We start from the raw sequence: 20,043 nt of genomic DNA on the forward strand, positions 1-20,043 counted from the left end.
TGTCATATAATGTTTGCAGTGTTAAAAAATTATGCTAAAGGGGTACCAGGTGGGTTAAAAAGTGATGACAAGGGGTCTTGACCAAACGTTCATGTGTGATTACTTGAGAGTGAGAACAAGTTGGGTAATTTTGGGAAAGCTGAAGAATACTTTATAATAATAGAACCAAAAAATAATTGATAGCTATAGGTGATCGGGTATATATTTGGATGGCGTCTGTTACATTCCTTATGTTGTTTAATTTCTCTCACCTAAAGTCGGGATCAAGTGTCATTTGATGTAAATGGCCATGCCTTACAGATATACAATGGAATGAACTGGCTGTGGCTCCCTGATGGAACGACAAAGATTCAGAATGCAGTTTAAAGAGTGAAAGGTGAAGAATTCACATTTCATGAAGACACAATTTTCTGAAACTTTGAGAAGGTTACTTCTTCTTATTTATATTAAAGAACAGGCATATGAAGTTCAACAAAGTCATAAAACATCACTTATCAAAACATCACTGTCAAGATGTAAAACAAAAGAATTCAGGGGGCCCATTAACCCCACTGTGTATAACTATACCAAATGTCATCAAATATTAATTTCAAATGTCAAAAAATATTAGTTTTTTTTCTTCTTATGTCCTTCTGCCTAGCCATGTCCTTCAGCTTTTCCTGTCTGCTGTTATAGTGCACCAGATCAAAGACATACATATGCAGAGCTGATGAAATGACTACAAAATTCATTAATTTTGGCCTGGTGTACTGGTACCAGGAATATAAAGGAACAAACTTATGCTTAAACATGATGTTTGTTATGGACAATCTTTGACTAGCACAGAAGTCCGATTACAAGACACCAAATCTGTTCAGATTTGGCACGTTATTCTCCCCAGTCATAGATCCTCCAGGTTTCTCCGCCATTCTCCCATGTGAGCATTGAAGTCCCCCATTAGAAATATTGAATCCCCAGGCAGCACAGTCTTCAGGACCCCACCCAGAGAATCCCAAGAAGTCTCGCATAAGCACTTGACACAGACCCTTGCCTTTGCTCTTTACTATAGGTATAGGGTCACACTTTTGCTGGTCTACCATCATGTTGGCCTGCCCTCACATAAACAATTCTCTTCAATTAATGTTGGTGTCTTGATAGGAGCTTGCAAACATTGTTACAAAAACATTTACATAAATATAACCAGCCTTTCTTTTGTTTATACTGTATGTAATATGCTCTGAGTTCCCTCAGTCTGCATCAAACTTTAAATAGTTTTTTAGTCAAACATAAATATTATTCAAATATCAGAACACAGCACAATGCATCATTATAATTGATTTAGAATTTAATTAGAACATGATAAAAATATTGTAAAATAAAACAATAACATTAAAATTACATTATAAAAACTACACTAAAATTCAGCAAATGATTAACATGAAAAACCTTGGAAATATTTAACCCAACTTTCTGAAGACTGTTAAATGTGCACAGCATAAGCTTTATGCTATGTATTGCCATCTAAACTATTTCAAAACTTCAGATGTTTTAGGATTGGTTTTTGTACATTAAATGTTTCTTGGTGTTCTTCTCTGGCTGAAACAATATGATGAAACACTTTGGAGCAAATATACACAGTATTAGTCCAAAACTGGAGGCCAGAATGGCAAATATTTCTACAGCCACAGTAAATTTCCCAGGAGAGCTGACATATGCTGGGATAAAAGTAATCCAGACTGCACAGAATATCAGCATGCTGAAGGTGATGAGCTTGGCTTCATTAAAATTATCAGGTAGTTTCCGGGCTAGGACAGCCAACACAAAGCAAAGGACAGCCAGTAGGCTTATGTAACCGAGCACAGCCCAGAACCCAATAGCTGAGCCTAATGCACACTCCAGGATGATTCTCTCCTTGTATAATGTTAGATTTTTCATTGGAAAAGGAGGACTAACAACCAACCAAATAGTACATATTAAAACTTGAATGAACGTGAATGACACTACAGTCATTCTTTGCTGTGGAGGACCAAACCATTTCATGACCTTACTACCTGGGAGTGTAGCTTTGAAGGCCATTAACACTACTATAGTTTTTCCAAGAACACAAGAGATACAGAGGACGAAGGTGATCCCAAACGCTGTGTGGCGCAGCATGCAGGACCACTCAGAGGGTGCTCCAATGAAAGTTAATGAACATAAGAAACATAGAGTCAGGGAGAAGAGCAGCAGGAAGCTCAGCTCAGAGTTGTTGGCCCTGACAATCGGAGATGTCCTGTGACGAAAGAAGACAGCTGCTGTTACAATGGCAAGGCAGGCACCACCAACTGAGAACACAGCCAGGATCATTCCTAGGACCTCGTCGAAAGACAGAAACTCTACAGGCTTGGAAAGACAGGTGTCTCGTTCTGCATTAGGCCAAAAGTCCTTGGAGCAAGAGAAGCAATCAGGGGAATCTGAGAAAAAAAATCAAAAAGGCTTTTTAGCAGTTTTAAATTTGATGTTGTATATATACATTAGGAAAAAAATTACCTGTAGCATTACTAATCTCTCCTTCAGGACACGGTATACAATCATTACAGCAGATGGGTTTTCCTTTCTGCAGCACTTTTCGAGTTCCTGGAGGACAGCTATCAGTGCACACTGACACAGGCACCTGGCACATAGATACAAACAAACTCACACATATTCAGGTGTGCTACGCAGCCCTTAGAAGTAGAACACAGGTTCACATTTTTTTTTAAATCTGTCTTAAAACAATACTCACATGTCAATCTGTGTATTCAAAGTGTTATTACTCACTTTAACTATTGCTCTTGTTCATATTGTCCAGGAAGGGAACCCTTTCCAAAGCCATTTCAGTGTAAACGCTGGGGTAAAAACTCCACGGTAATCGTTTTGCATACAAATGCATACAAAAACTTCAACAGTCTCAGTTGTCATTGTACAGTTACATATGTATATGTATTAAGACAGCCAGTATGGACAGGAGGAACAATTATAGTGGCCAGAAACTCTTTTGATACACATTTAAGATCACCAAATTTGTCCAAATGTAAAGTTAAATTATTCCTTTTGGGGTCCTTACTTGTGTTCGGCCCTCCACCCAGGTGAGGTTCCTGTTGATACGGAACTCCTGGCCCACTGGCAATGATGCATCGTAGTGTCCTACTGTCACAAACTCAATTCTGCCACTCTCATTTTTTTGCCAGTTAACCAGCTCATATCTTGCCACAGGATCCCCACTGGCATCAAATGACACATCATAACCATTTCGGGAAAAATTTACCTTCCTCAGCTGTATAAGAACCTGTCAGGATTAATTAAAATAAGACAGTGGGGGAAATAAATAAAAATAATGTAAAACTAAATAAAAATTTAATTTGACATTATAGCAAAAAAAAGGTAATAGGTAATTTCACCTAACCTGTTTGGGCTCTATCCTGATAAATTTGTTACACTGAGTCGTAGAATTTGTGTCCTGACACGCTGCATTGTGAATGGCATGTGCTATTGCATAAACAGCCTTGTACACCATGTTTGTGATTCGGAGCTGAGATGTGTCAGTGTACTGGCTCTGGAGTGTCTGTATGTCTTCAGTTCCATCACACACACTCTTGCCTAGGGCTTCACCTAAAAACATACAGAGACAGAGGCAGGTGCTTGTTAACCTTGACAATGATTTTACATTATTCTGTTTCTTAAACATTTTTTATTTTTATTAATTTATTGTTTATACCAGACAATTACTCACATTTATAAACGTTTTCAACTGCCAAATGTGCCTTATATATCTACATTCTTCTTACGTGTTTATTATCTTTATTGATTTATTATTTATGTATACCAATTAATGTTAACACAAATCGCTCATCGGACTATTACACACATTTATGAAACGCAACTTGTGTCCCCAACTTTTCCTTTAACTCACTTGATCTGTTTTAATGTGTTTAAAATAAATAAATCTATAGCTGTCAATATAATAGCCTTATTAGACCTACATTTATACTGCTACCAGTACATGCTAGAATGTACTATTTTTTTTATCATTGATGTGCTTGGTGGCCTGGAGACTGTCTAAATAATGTGTGCTTGTGTTCAGCCTTCAGTGTTGGCATTGTTAAAACCACTGAAGTCAAGTTCATGCAACATTTTCATGACAGCGGAGTGCCTAAACTTGACCTGAAGGATTATTAAGGATTATCAAGTGAAATTATTCACAGAGATGCACTTTATGTCTTATATGAGCCTTTGTTCATCTATCATTAGAAGCCTGGTGTTTTGTCTTAATGTAGCTGTGGACTTTTTAACAAAGGAGCCTCCAATAAAAAAAGCAACACAACTAAAGGGGACCAAACAGTGAGTATCACATATATGAAAACCCAACTGAGTTTCTCACTTTTTTCCAGCCTGCAGTTGAATGCATCCTCCCAGAACTCAGTAAGCACTGGAGAGGCAGCCACTTTGATGGGAGAGAGATCAAGCAAGAACTCTCTCAGACCTGGGATGACAGATTTCTGAATGGCAAATCCAATGGCTCCAGCACAGAAGCTGAACCTCAGCATGTCTGGGTTTGTTACCCAGGACTCACTGCCTATCCACTGGCGAGGTGGAGAAGGCTCCCGCGACAGCTCCTCCAACAGGATTCTTATGTCTCCAGAGGCTACAAATGCCACAACAACCATAGCTGTGGACCTGGAGAGGCAATACAGTGTATTATACTAGTGTGTGTAATATACTACACATACAATTACTGTTTTTAAATACATATCAAGATAGTTAACACAAACATGAGATAGATTTAGTTTTTGGGTGTTGAATGTAAGGTATTTCATCTTTATAACAATATCATTAATACATATCACATAAATAAACCTGATGAAAAAAAGATACATTTCCAACTTGCCACCCAAATAAAAACACTCTTTTATCTTATAAAAGATAATTGTGAACAAAAGCACAAGTGCCTGTAGTGATGTAGAAACCTGCGGATAACGTCAGCCACTCTCTGGATCCTGCTACGTGGGTGGGTCCGATAGAAAGATTCAGAGTATTCCACACAGATCCCCTCTTTCTGCGCTGCGTCCAGGAAAGACGCCATGCCATTATTTCCATAGTCTGAATCTGAGCGGACAGCACCTATCCAAGTCCAGCCAAAGTGTTTTACAAGCTTGGCCAGCGCTTCAGCCTGGAACTGGTCACTAGGGATTGTTCTGAAGAAACTCGGGTACTGTCGCTTATCGGACAGGCATGCACAAGTGGCAAAGTGGCTCACCTAAAGGAAAAAACAGTAATTATTTGTGGGAAGAACAAAAATTAAGCACTGTCCGATATTAAACACATAATTTGTCAGAAATTCAAAATATTTACTTGAGGAATGTTAAAGGAACCGATGACACGCGACATGCTGATCGATGGCGTAGACCCAGACTCACCAACGACAGCCATCACCATACCGGATTGCAAGCAATTGTTGCCGGTGTAAAACACAGGGTCAATGCCATTTGAAAGCTGGAATGCCGCATGCAACGCCACGGGCACTGAGCCGCACGAGTCGTGGATCTGATAACCGAGCCTGATGCCTGGCAGCAGCTCCGTGCTGTTGTTTATCTCCTCGATGGCGAAGACCATTGTTCGCGAGAAGCGCAGTTCACGGGAGTCAATGCTGCACACATACAGACACTCACAGATCAAAATTACATATGATAAGAACAATTTATATTTATGGACAAGTTGCACTGCATCTGTGAACCAAATGTGGTATATACATCAAAGAATTGCCCGACCACCAAAATTCAAAACACATGATTATATATCAGCCCAAACTTCGGGCATGAGTAAAAGTCAACTACATATAAGGTCATAATTTATTTTTATTCTATTAAAAGCTATAGGTCAGTTGTTAAACACACCTATATTTTCAGTTTTTAAAAAAAAATGTCATATAGTCATACTGCTAATTTTGTGAACATCATCTGCAATTAATTTGGCTAAATACTTATTTGACACTTAATGTAAAGAAATATATATTTTAGCTCTAAATACGGCACAAAAGCTCTATAACACAATTGTAAGCACATTTTACAAAGCAAAACTTTTCTTTCCCTACACAGTCCAACATCCTCTTATGCCCCACTTCTTCCTCTTACTAACCTTCCTTTGCACTTTAATGGCTCAGGCATGGTGGTGAAGTTATGCTTCGCTGTATGCATGTAGTTGTGTATAGAGAAAACACCACCAATAACGTAGTCACCATCCATTGAGAATGCAGGCAGACGAACGGTACCCTGGAGTTTACAATTCACAGATGTGGCCTCAGTTGTAACTCCAGCAACAGTCCTGTCATTTATTAGCCCAGCTTTTTGCTTCAGACCATCTCCAGAACCATTCAAGGCAAGAAATGAGTTCAGCTCACACAAACCCAGAGACAGGATCAGGCCAATAAAGAGAGCTGAGATCTCCATCTCTCAAGTGTCTGTATGTGGGTATGCCGTAAGTGTGTCTTCTCTAGTTTATATAGATTTCTAAACAAAAGCTTCCCTCCTTCTACTGTACGTCAGCTTAGTATACATCAGAGAAAGCCCGTTCCCAGTGGTCTTTGTCTAAGGGCCCATCCACACTACTCCGTTTTAGAATTCAACAACAAATACGATCTCTGTCCACACCAGTGTTTTAGCTGCGTTTTAGTGTTGATCTTTGTATACATTAAAATGACTGAAAATGCACATCTGATGGCCGTTCATGTACACTTGGCATGCGCATGCCAGTGTAAACATGAAGCAGATGGTCTATTCCATAGTTACAGAAGATTTGGCGAAAGAATAAAGTAAAGCAGATGAAGAATCAGAACAGATTTCTTTTGCATGGATCAATAACAAGCTGGGACTTTTACTGAATGTAAGACAGGAGTCTTCGTTTCTAAATTTCTCCATTTTTGCCCGTCTTCACTAAAATGCCCTGTTGTGAAAATAATTTCCACTAAAATCTATACTAATGCTGTCCAGTGAGTTTCCTTAGAAGAAGCATTAAGTATTTAGCCTAACGTGGTGTATTTGAATTTTTTTTTTTTAAGTACTGTTACTGTTAAACTAAGCCAAACACAGCTGCTACGCCTTGAGGTACCAACTGAAAGTAGTTTATCAGTAGCACTATTATTTTAAAAAATGAAGACCTTTTCTTACTATGACATCAATAAATAGGCATTCTAAAGTGAGAAACAAATTCGTTGGAGATTTATATTTTATGACAGTGACAATCAGGCAAAACAGCCTGAAATTAATGGTGTGTGACTGAATGTGATTACATTTTGAAAGGTTAATTTGTTCTACAACTACTTAACACCCCCTGAAAATCTTGTTTTTGCTGAGCTCTAGTGGTTTAACTTTTCACCTGGCTATGGTGAAGTGCAAATGGACTCCATGACCCTGTGACATCACTGTTGGGTGTGTTTAAAGGTTCAATTAGTGATGATGAGTGTGATCAAAGGTGAAACAGACTTGAAACTTCCAACCAGAGAGGTTACTACGTAGATTTAAATTGATTAAAAGGGATTAGCTTGTCTAATTTTTTAAGTCCATTAAGAGAGATTAAGATTGTAAGATAGTTCCACTTGTGTGTAGCATAGTATTTAAGAAAGTTTCCTAGTTTCACTATTAACATGATGATGGCACTGTTCGAACCAAATGTTAGAAAATCCTACCACAAAGTCAGAAAACATCCAAGATGTAAAACAAAACAACTGAGGGGGCCCATTAACCCCACTGAGTATAACTATACCAAATTTCATGTTTCTTTTCTTGGCATGTCAGTAAGTTAGTTTTTTTACAGATCATATTCATCTGTCCACATATCCATTTTTCATTTCTTTTCCAGGTTATAATGGCAACACACAAGGTAGCCTATATGTCCTTCTGCCTAGCCACGTGCTTCAGCTCTTCCCATCTGCTGCTATAGAAGCCCAAGACATACAACTGCAGATCTGATGAAATTACCACAAAATTCCTCATCGACCTCTGGCCTAAGGTGTTCTGGTACCACATATACGCCATGAACCATACTGTGCCACTTCTCCCTTGTCTCTCTGCCCTACAGAGGTTAGCAGGCAGGCGAGAACGGGAACAGGTGAGCGTCACGTAGCACCCAGAGAACCTGATATGGAGAGGTCAGAGGAGTGTACCGGCAGCTTGGGAGAAGTTAAATGTCGAGGTGCCGGTACTGTGTACTGGTGCGTTCCGGCCCACTTCAAGCACTGATCCCGACTTCCCGCGGCTCTCAGGCCTCATCCCCTCAGCAAGCAAGATCAAGCTCTAGATAGACCGATTGACAGTTTGTTAACTTTCTCATCAACGGTTTCACACACGGTTTCCATCCAGGTATAGAAGTCCTCCCAGACACTATGCACGCCTGCCACAACCTCCAGTCTGCTCTCACAGAACCCCACACAGTCGACTCTTTATTAGCTAAAGAAGTGAAAGAGGGATTCATGATAGGCCCTTTGGCTTTCCAAAGCAGATATCACCATATATCCCCAAGTCTATCTATACCCGTGATATTCAGACAGCCTCCTCTGTCTCTGTTTGCTCAACCCACCCTCCCTTTCCCTTCCCTTCATCCACTCCTCCCTTTACCCACTCATCCCTTCATCCCTCTCCCCCTCACCCCTTCATCCCTTCATCCCCTCCTCCCTTCCTATTCAACCTACATACAACTCTCTTATGTCTCATCTAGGTACCGTCTGGGGGCTCAGTAAATCAATAGGCGAAACCACTACCTGTCACGACGCCACAGGCATGGAGGTGACAGGGGGTGTGTTGTGGGTTTTTGAGTTTATTTTTTCCTTTTGAGCAAGCGAGTGGTGCTCGCAACCTCGCGAGGTGCACCTCACGCTATGAGTCCAGACAGTTTTGACGAGTGGTTACGTAAGTGGTAGGGTTTTGCAATATAAACTTCTAAAAACTGAGACGCAGCATTGCTCTGTTTGGGGCCGTGAGCTGCACTTTATCAGAGGTGCTGAAGTTAACATGTGTGCATTTATGCCGGAGAACATTGTGCGAGAGATTCTGAGTGTGTAGAAAGTTTTGAACATGAGCAGAAAACCTGCTGAAACACAGGAACTATTAAAGTCCAGGGGTCTCATTTATAAAACTGTGCATAGAATCCTCACTAAAAGTGTATGTACGCCCAAAAATGGCGTAAGCCAAAAAAATATTCGGACTTATAAAACCGCGCATATGCACATCTGTAAATCTGGTGCTTTATCTTTAAGCAGCTGTGGTCTTTTTAACGCAGGAATCCCCACTCAGAAAAAAAAAAACACAACCAGGGACCAGAATGTGATCATCAACTATATTGAAAATCTGCTAAACCTTCTCACTTTTTTTCAACCTGCAGTTGAATGCATCCTCCCAGAACTCAGTAAGCACTGGAGAAGCAGCCACTTTAGTGGGAGAGAGATCCAGCAAAGAAATCTCTCAGACCTGGGATGACAGATTTCTGAATGCCAATTCCGATGGCACCAGCACAGAAGCTGAACCTCAGCATGTCTTGGTTTGTTACCCAAGACTCACTGCCTATCCACTGCCGAGGTGGAGAAGGCTCCCGCGACAGCTCCTCCAGCAGGATTCTTATGTCTCCATAAGATACAAATGCCACAACAACTATAGCTGTGGACCTGGAGAGACATTACAGTGCATTATTATACAAAGACGTATGAAGATCGTTAACACAAACAAACATGAACATGAAACATGAAATATACTTTTTTGTGTGTTGAAGGTAAGGTAATGGTCTCACTAATTGTATCTTTATAAGAATCTCTATAGATTCTCTAGTTTATATAGATTTTCAAACAAAAGCTTCCCCCCTTCTACTGTACGTCAGCTTAGTATACAGAGAGAGAGCCTGCCCTTACCCAGTCGTCTTTCTAGGGGCTTTATGTACAAAATAATGTCAATTATGTATCCCTGTCTCTTTTGTTCTCTTGTAGAGTTGTCAACACTAGACATCTTCCTAGTTTGGTCCTACCCACTTTTCTTTTTTTGTTTTTGCACACTTTAATAGGTTGTTTGTGTGTATACAAATATAACTGCTACACCTTGAGGTACCAACTGAATATAGTTCATCAGTAGCAATATAATTTTGAAAAATTAATACCTTATCTTACTTTGACATAAAATAAAATAAACTGAAAGGCCTCCTACAGTGAAAATATTGATTCAGAGGAGTTTTCCATTATATTTTGTGACAGTGATACTAGACCAATGGAAATCAAGCAATCAGACAAAATATTGCAGCATGTCTAAACTAGCTATTTTAATAAATTTATGAGAATTAATACCCAATTATGAATTTTAATATTCAAAAATACATTAATCCATCAAAAACTCTCGTTTAGAAAAAGAAGGGGCACCACCGGAGTTGTTTTTCTCCTAGAGTCTCCTCTAGGTAGCTTTTAATAATTATACAATTATTCACCAGTGATCAGTTAGTTAATAATCGCTCAATTATCTTAAATCAGTCAGTCAGTCTCATATCTAAAGGGTCAATTCTCTTGGCAGGGACGTGGAAATAGGCAACACACACAATTCCTTGGTTACAGTGAATTTATTAACTAACTAAGGTGAAAAAAGGTGGTTAAATACATCAGGGAAAACAAGCAATGGCTAAACAATGAGAATGGAAGTTCAATTGTGGGAAGCATTTGACTCATACGGCAACTAACGAATGCAATTAGATGATAACTCGGTTAAATTTGTCTAGGGGTATAAAGATTCCATATGCTGGACTAAAGAAAAATGGATTAGCAACTATTGGACATCACTGACCACAGAATGTCGGGTTTTGGTCTTACTGCTTGCGTTTCTTCCCGCCAGGTTGATGGTAAACGGCTTCACACTGGCAGAGTCCGTGCGTTCTCGGTTAGGACAACTTAAAGCCAGTCGCTTTCTCTGCCAGGGAATTTCTCCGGGGTCCGTCTCTGGAAGGCTTATGGAAGAAACTTGCAGTGGGGGCCTTCCCGACCCTGTCTCGGGTCAGGTTTAAGTCGTCCTTTGTGGTTGCTGGCGAGCCACGTGGCGTCGTCCGACCTCCGTGGGCTTAGCTCGACGTATAGAGCTTAAAAAGAACTGGGTCGTTCTTGAATTAACTAGTGTAACTCAACGGACTGATAACTTTTAACAAATGAAAAGAAAGAAAATAAAAACAAGTAAAGTTGCTGTTAAACGAGGGAAAAATCGATGTCGCGGCACTTCGCGTGTGTAGCTTCAAGCGAAACAAAGACTTCGTTGCACTGGTCGAATTCTTAGGGCATTCGCCCATGTGTCAGTGATGTAGTGAGCAGTTACCGAAATGTCCACAGGTCAGTTGTTAGCGACACACTCTGGTCTTTCATTTCCTTCACCATATTTTCCTGCAGGCTGTCCTATTGGTGTTTAATAGTATTCCAGTGTGCTGTAAGATGGGACAATGTAGCAAGGTTAAAAATAACGCAGTACTTAGTTCTCTGCAGATTTCTCCATGTACTGCAGCTAAAGGTCTTATATCTTTGACTATGAAATTCACCAGCAAATTGGTGATTTTCAGCCGTCTTTTCTCTGTCTGAAAAAAAGGGCTTGTTTTACAGAGGATAGCAGGGCATTTAGTGAAGCCACTAACTGACTGCTGTCGAGGGAATTTGGATTTTTCCTCAGCTATCATTAGCGGATGCATTTTCAGATGAATGTGCATGACACTTTTATATTGCAGGACGGACTTGCATATTTTGCAAGTGACAGTAGTACCTGTTTCATCTTTAGTGAAGTATTTCCACACACATGAAGCACTGCTGCTGGTTTTCTGCCATGACGCACCAGGCTCCTTACCAGTAGTTGAGGCATCCATGTTGTTGTATCATAATCACATGATCAGAGACTATTCAAAGTCAAGCTCAAAGCATCCTTTGGTCCTCGCTTTTGTTTTCTCCAAGCAATGTCCAGTTTAGTCTGGTTTTAATACAAATATGAAGTAGTAGTCCCACAGATCTCTGGGTGCCTACTGATGCTAACAGTGGAACTGGAAAAACACGGCAGCTCACTGGTGAGTAGCACAAGTGAAGATAAATCAACATTTCAATCCAAAAAATTTAAGTTAAAAGATAATTTAATACAAGCTTTTAACTCTGAGCTCTTCCCGCAGGTAAAGGTTTAGGTGTTTATATGTCCAACAACTGCAGCACTGCCCCGGCTCTGTCCTCAAAAACTGCCTGTAGCTCAGCAGCTGTCTGTCGACCAAAGAGACCCTCTCCCTCCGCTCTGCCTGGTCCTCTCCAAACAATGCTTTAAAGCTATCGGTGAAGTCCAGACAATCTCAACACTCGCGCAAATACCTTTGTGTCGCCAGCAGCAGGTCCTCCTCGTCTTTGCATTGACTTTGTATGTAAACGTACCGCCCCAAACCCTCATTTCGCGTTTGGTCTGAATGCACATTGAGAGCAATCTCTTTTTTACAAGGGTGCCCTGATTGAAGTACAAATAAAACAATAAAGGCACACAAAAGTTGTAGATTACATCTACAAATTAAATAACAAACAGTCCAAGGACATCAACATAAAGGACAACATAAATGCAAAAAAACACATACATTTCCATGTGTAACCTCACCAAGAGAATCCAAGAAGTCTTAAATAAGCACTTGCGGTAGACCCCTGCCTTTGCTCTTTACTATAAAGTGTAGGGTCGCATTTTTGTCAGTAGGGTCACATTTTTGTCATCATGTTGAACTGCCCTCACATTAACAATTTCTCTTTAAATTAAGTTGAAACCTCATGCTCTCATGGCATTTCAATTCCATTAAAGATTGTTATAACTGTATATTCTACAGAGGAGCAGACACATTTTACAGTAGGAATGTATTATATTAATACCTGATTCTACACCCTATTACCCTTCATCAGTGTAATGAGCAAAATTGTCTTTTGAGACCTATTACATCAGTAAAATGAATTATCATTGTTATTTTATAAAAAGAACATTCAATCGTGCATTCTCATATTTTACTTACACATATTTTAGTTAATTGCTGCAGTTCAATTCCTATGGAAATTCTTTTGGTGACATGAAAGGAGCTTGCAAAAATTGTTGTGAAACACTTAAAAAATATAACCTTTTCTTTTGTTTATACTGTATGTAATGGTGGTGGTGGTGGTGTTGAGACTTAGACATATGCCTTTGGTGTGAGAGACCAATATTCAATTTCCCACTGTAATACGCCTAACAATGTGTCCCTGAGCAAGACACTTAACCCCTAGTTGCTCCAGGGGTGTGAGACCTCTGACATATATAGAAATTGTAAGTTGCTTTGGATAAAAGCGTCAGCTAAAATGAATAAATGTAAATGTAATATGCTCTAATTGAGTTCTCTCAATCTGCATCACACTTGCAACTATTTAAATTGTTTTTTAGTCAAACATAGATATCACTCAAATAGTAATAATTTTCTAAAATTATTGAAACAGAACAGGACAGCGCATTGTTGTAAAGAAGAAATTTATTATTATTATTATTTATTTATTTTTTTTAAATTAAGAATTTTTTTTAAAACAACTCTGAAATCAAGAAAATACTTATGGTGAAAGAACTAAACTTTGAAATAAACTTTGTGAAAACTATGTTTAATGTGCACAGCATAAGCTCTACACTGTATATTGCCATCAAAACTTCAGATGTCTTAATATTGAGTTAATATTTGTTCATTAAATGTTTCTTGGTGTTCTTCTCTGGCTTAAACAATATGATGAAACACTTTGGAGCAAATATACACAGTATTAGTCCAAAACTGGAGGCCAGAATGGCAAATATCTCCACAGCCACAGTAAATTTCCCAGGAGAGCTGACATATGCTGGGATAAAGGTAATCCAGACTGCACAGAATATCAGCATGCTGAAGGTGATGAGCTTGGCTTCGTTAAAATTATCAGGTAGTTTCCGGGCTAGGACAGCCAACACAAAGCAAAGGACAGCCAGTAGGCCTATGTAACCGAGCACAGCCCAGAACCCAATAGCTGAGCCTAATGCACACTCCAGGATGATTCTCTCTTTGTATATGGTTAGATTTTTCTTTGGAAAAGGAGGACTAACAACCAACCAAATAGTACATATTAAAACTTGAATGAACGTGAATGACACTACAGTCATTCTTTGCTGTGGAGGACCAAACCATTTCATGACCTTACTACCTGGGAGTGTAGCTTTGAAGGCCATTAACACTACTATAGTTTTTCCAAGAACACAAGAAATACAGAGGACGAAGGTGATCCCAAACGCTGTGTGGCGCAGCATGCAGGACCACTCAGAGGGTGCTCCAATGAAAGTTAATGAACATAAGAAACATAGAGTCAGGGAGAAGAGCAGCAGGAAGCTCAGCTCAGAGTTGTTGGCCCTGACAATCGGAGATGTCCTGTTACGAAAAAAGACAGCCGCTGTTACAATGGCAAGGCAGGCACCACCAACTGAGAATGCAGCCAGGATCATTCCAAGGACCTCGTCGAAAGACAGAAACTCTACAGGCTTGGAGAGACAAGTGTCTCCCTCTACATTAGGCCAAAACTCCTTAGGGCAAGGAAAGCAATCAGGGGAATCTGAGAAAACAAATCCAAAACGGTGTTCAGTAGTCATACATTTTATGTTGTAGGTAGGCATTTGAAAAACAAATTACCTGTAGCATTGCTAATCTCTGCCTCCGGACATGGTAAACAATCATAACAGCAGATGGGTTTTCCTTTCTGCAGCACTTTACGAGTTCCTGGAGGACAGCTGTCAGTGCACACTGACACAGGGACCTGGCACATAGATACAAACAAACTCACACATATTCAGGTGTGTCATGCCCCAGAGGAAACCTTTGCTGCTCACAATAGTCTTGTCACCTCAGAAATAAATCATCTCTTTTTTGGAGCTTATTGAATTCTGATCTTTTTCTCCTAACCAACACTTTAGGAGGAATAAAGAGCAAAATAATAAATCAATCTAAGACAAATTGTCCTATCCAGTTTGTAAAAAAACAGTTGAAACACAAGAAAGGCCTGACCTCTTTTGCTGTGACCTCAATTTGATCACTGAGACAAATGTCTGATATTATTTATATGTTTTCTTTTGGATTTTACTGTTATCTCATGTACAGATTTTTTCAGCCAAATAAAGATCAGCGCGGTGAGAAAAAAGGAGCATTTTAAGATGAGACAGGATGAAGACATTTTCTCTTGAGCTGAATCTTAAATGTATGAGAAAATGGTTAAGTGGCAGTCCCTAAGATTTAAGTCCTGGTGGATTTTTGCCGACACAAAGTTACTGGTAGTAACAGCAGTTTAACACTATAGGTGCCAGAATTCTGGGGACAGCAAAACAAGCTATTGTCGTTTTCCATCATTCTGTGAGGAACCATGATCTGATCTGATACTGCACATGGCATGAGTCTGTGAACAACAAGGCACAACGAAAGAAGTTGTTTACTTCCCTGAAAAGTTGGAGGTGCAGTCTAGATTTCCTTTCCTCTGAGGCATCGCTTAGGGTTAAACGAAAGGTTCACATTTGTTCAAACACTCACATGCCAGAAATGTGTATTGAAAGTGGTATTAGTAACTCTAACCATTCATCCTGTTCATACTGGCAGTGAAGAAATCCCTTCCTAAAGCCATTTCAAACTGCTGATGGACAGTTGTTCAAATGAGGGGTTTCCCCTTCATGAGGCTCCAGCAGTCTGAGTTAGACAATTCAAGTGGTTGTCTTACAAACTTACGTTCCTTTAGTACAAATTCCTTCTTTATGTTACTATCCCTCTGCCGCAGCTCAGCAAAGCAACACTTTCTTGAAAAATCCAAAATGGGGAATTTCATGAAAATACTGGGATTTTGCAATATATTTTTGGACTGGGATTGTATTAGGAGGGGATCTCGTCACAGCCAGTATGAACAAGAGGAGCAGTTACACCGACAGAAAATCTTTCAGTTTACACATTGTAGGCTTTAAGATCACCAAATTTGACATTTTACTATGTTAAATTATTGCTTGTCTTGTATTGATTGCCTTACCTGTGTTCGCCCCTCCAACCAAATGAGGTTCCTGCTGATACGCAGCTCTTGGCCCACCGGCAGTGATGCAACGTAGTGTCCTACTGTCACAAACTCAATACTGCCACTCGCACTTTTTTGCCAGTTAACCAGCTCATATCTGGCTACAGGATCTCCGTTGGCATCAAATGACACATCATAACCATTTCGGGAAAAATTTACTTTCTTCAGCTGAGTAATCACCTATGAGGATGAAGGAAAGTAAGACAGAAAAAAAATAATGGACTATTAATAATAAAACCTACCTTATAGCAAGAAGGGGCATTGGGGTGTTCATTTATTCATTTTGACTGACCTGTTTCAAGTCTATCCTTGTGAATTTGTCACATTGAGTTGTAGAATTTGTGTCCTGACACACAGCATTATGAATGGCATGTGCTATTGCATAAACAGCCTTGTACACCATGTTAGAAATTCGGAGCTGAGATGTGTCAGTGTATGGGCTCTGAAGCGTCTGTATGTCTTCAGTTCCATCACACAAACTCTTGTCAATGGCTGTACCTAAAAACACACAGAGACAGAGACAGGTGCTTTTTAACCAAGGCAATGATTTTACAATATTATCATTTCTTGCTTTCTTTTTTTATTTCAAATATGGCCTGCAGAAACTGATTGTTATATCAGAATCAGAATCAGCTTTTATTGCCAGGTATGTGTACACATACGAGGAATTTGATTCAGGATTGTGCATTGCTCACAATGTGCTTACTCATACAAAAATACAAAAACACAATAATAAAAATAAAATAAAATCAGACACAGACTTCAGTGTAGACAACACAAATATACACACTATGAACAAAATATAGACATATTGACAAATAGTGCAGTGAGCAGAGTGCAAAGGATGCAGGAGTATGTACATGTCGTAGGTGGATCATAATAATATACATAAAAAATGCTTATTTTACATGGTATCTTAAAGCAGACATGATTTATATAGTTTCTTAAATCGTCAGAAAATGAGTCACATTTAATAAAGACAAAAGGTGTCCACAACTAGTCATTCACCATCTGACTTGACCTGTATGTATTTAAAATACACAAAAGATTTTAAATTACTGTCAGACATAGCCTAGACCTACATACATACTTGCACATATACTGCCAGTAATACATGTAAGTACAAATGTTTATCATTATTTAGCTTTGTGGTCTGGAGACTGTCTATATATCCTGTGCTTGTGTTCAGGACTTGTGTTATTGTGAAGCCACTGAAATCAAGTTCAGCAGAGTGCATAAACTTGACCTAAGAGATGTGAGATTATTCAGAGTTGGACCTTATGTTCACCACATGTCTTTGTTTAATATCAATAGATTTCCCTCTCTATAGAAATTCTGGGTCTGGTCCTGAAGCACCTGGTGACATTTTATCAGAGGAATCTCCACCCAGACAGACAATCAACATAACACAGCCACAAGGACCCAACTGTAAGTATACCACATGTTAAAAACAATTCTCACTTTTTCCCAGACTGCAGTTGAATGCATCCTCCCAGAACTCAGTAAGCACTGGAGAGGCAGCCACTTTAGTGGGAGTGAGATCAAGCAAGAAGTCTCGCAGACCCGGGATGACAGATTTCTGAATGGCAAATCCAATGGCTCCAGTGCAGAAGCTGAACCTCAGCATGTCTGGGTCAGTTACCCAAGCCTCGCTGCCTATCCACTGGCGAGGTGGAGAAGGCTCCCGCAACAGCTCCTCCAGCAGGATCCTCAGGTCTCCAGAGGCTGCAAATGCCACAACAACCATAGCTGTGGACCTGGAGAGATATTACAGTGCATTATGTTATACCAGTATAAACATGACACTGATGTTTTTAAATATGTATCAAGATAGTTAACACAAATAAACATGAGAGATACTTTAGTTCTTTGGTGTGTTGAGTGTACAGTATATTGGTCTCACTGATTCTGTTTTTATAACAGTATCATTAATAAATATGAAAGAGATAATAGTGAATTTGACACTATAAGGTAATAGGACAATCATGAATCTTCTATTTGAATATACATTTTTGGGTTTTTTTGCGTGAAAATCAAAAGCACAATCAGTGATGTAGAAACCTGCGGATAACGTCAGCCACTCTCTGGATCCTGCTACGTGGGTGGGTCCGATAGAAAGACTCAGAATATTCCACACAGATCCCCTCTTTCTGCGCTGCGTCCAGGAAAGACGCCATGCCATTATTTCCGTAGTCCGAATCCGAGCGGACAGCACCTATCCAAGTCCAGCCAAAGTGTTTTTACAAGCTTGGCCAGCGCTTCAGCCTGGAACTGGTCACTAGGGATTGTTCTGAAGAAACTCGGGTACTGTCGCTTATCGGACAGGCATGCACAAGTGGCAAAGTGGCTCACCTAAAGGGGGGGAAATTATTTAACGGGCAGAACAAAAATTCAACAGAGACCTTTATACTAATAATTGGTCAGAATTTTAGGCCTACTTGAGGAATGTTAAAGGAACCGATGACGCGCGACATGCTGATGGATGGCGTAGACCCAGACTCACCAACGACAGCCATCACAATACCAGATTGCGAGCAATTGTCGCCGGTGTAAAACACAGGGTCAATGCCATTTAAAAGCTGGAATGCGGCATGCACCGTCACGGGCACTGAGCCGCACGAGTCGTGCATCTGATAACCGAGCTTGATGCCTGGCAGCAGCTCCGTGCTGTTGTTTATCTCCTCTATGGCGAAGACCATTGTTTGTGAGAGGCGCAGTTCACGGGAGTCAATGCTGCACACATACACTAATTGTTCAAATTTACATATGATAAGGACAATTCATAATTTCAACAGAAAACACAATAAAGGAGATCTCCACTTATGGACAATAACTGATAGAATGTACACAGTTACCTCAAAACAGGATTAGATATCAGTCTATTAATATGTGTATTAACAGATTTTAAAAAGTCAGTTAAATCTAAAGTCTCAATTTGTTTTTATCCTGTTAAAAGTAGATTTTTTTGTTTTTAATACACAAAATCTTTGCAACATCATGTAAGCACATCATACAAATCATTTATATTGACACTGTCTAACATCCTCATATCCCCCACTTCTCCCACTTACTAACCTCCCTGTGCACTTTAATGGCTCAGGCATGGTGGTGAAGTTATGCTTCACTGTATGCATGTAGTGGTGTATGGAGAAAACACCCCCAATAACGTAGTCCCCATCCATTGAGAATGCAGGTAGACGAACGGTACCCTGGAGTTTACATTTTATAGATGTTGCCTCAGTTCTAACTCCAGCACCAGTCCTATCATCTCTTGGCCCAGCCTTTGGTTTCAGATCACCTCCAGAACCATTCAAGGCAAGAAATGAGTTCAGTTCACACAAACTCAGAAACAGGATCAGGCCAATAAAGAGAGCTGAGATCTCCATCCCTCAAGTGTCTGTAGCTTGTGGGTATACTTTATGTGTGTTGTCACTGGTTTATATAGATTTTCAAACAAAAGCTTGCCTCCTTCTACTGTACGTCAGTTTACTATACCTCAGAGATAAGATACCCAAATGGGCTTAGGGGTAGAAGGGGTAAAATCAGAAGGTCACTGGTTCAATACTGGCTCCGAATAATTGGTTTCTTTCTGATGAGCAGGTGGCACTGTGCTTGGTGGCGTAAGTGCAGATGTGACATGTGTAGTGTAAAGTGGTTTGAAGACTAGAAAGCCCTCTAGTCTTCAAACCATCAAGTCCAAGTTTTTCTTTGGGCAGCATTTATTTAATTATAAATATAACATAATCAATCCCTACCTCTTTTGTCCTCTTGCAAAATTATCATTGTCCTATCCTGACATATTGTTTTAGCTCATAATACAGTTAAGCCTAATAAATGCAGAATGGTTGATTCACACTTGTATTTTTAAGCAAAAGTTGAGCTTTTGTAAGCACTGAAAATTTAGCCTCACATAGTATATCTGATTTTGAAAAAGATGCATGCTAAGCCAAACACAGCTTCCA

The 20,043-nt window shown here is 39.7% G+C and overlaps 1 protein-coding gene and 1 pseudogene across 1 annotated transcript; both read right to left on the bottom strand.

Moving 5' to 3' along the window:
• Positions 1 to 1,349: 1,349 nt before the first annotated feature.
• LOC119882976 (extracellular calcium-sensing receptor-like) lies at positions 1,350 to 5,637 on the bottom strand. Its single transcript, XM_038693401.1, has 7 exons — positions 5,350 to 5,637; positions 4,965 to 5,254; positions 4,379 to 4,674; positions 3,404 to 3,609; positions 3,065 to 3,286; positions 2,509 to 2,632; positions 1,350 to 2,432 (listed from the first exon to the last, which is right to left on the bottom strand). The coding sequence occupies exons 1-7, from the start codon at positions 5,608 to 5,610 to the stop codon at positions 1,528 to 1,530; spliced, it is 2,304 nt and encodes a 767-aa protein (XP_038549329.1). The 5' UTR covers positions 5,611 to 5,637; the 3' UTR covers positions 1,350 to 1,527.
• Positions 5,638 to 13,587: 7,950 nt separating this feature from the next.
• Positions 13,588 to 19,493, bottom strand: LOC119882975 (annotated as a pseudogene).
• Between the last annotated feature and the right edge of the window lie 550 nt (positions 19,494 to 20,043).

This window comes from Micropterus salmoides, unplaced genomic scaffold (genome assembly GCF_014851395.1).
Source record: "Micropterus salmoides isolate LMB-PRFRI ecotype aquatic unplaced genomic scaffold, ASM1485139v1 Ms_hic_scaffold_3, whole genome shotgun sequence".
Classification (NCBI taxonomy): domain Eukaryota; kingdom Metazoa; phylum Chordata; class Actinopteri; order Centrarchiformes; family Centrarchidae; genus Micropterus; species Micropterus salmoides.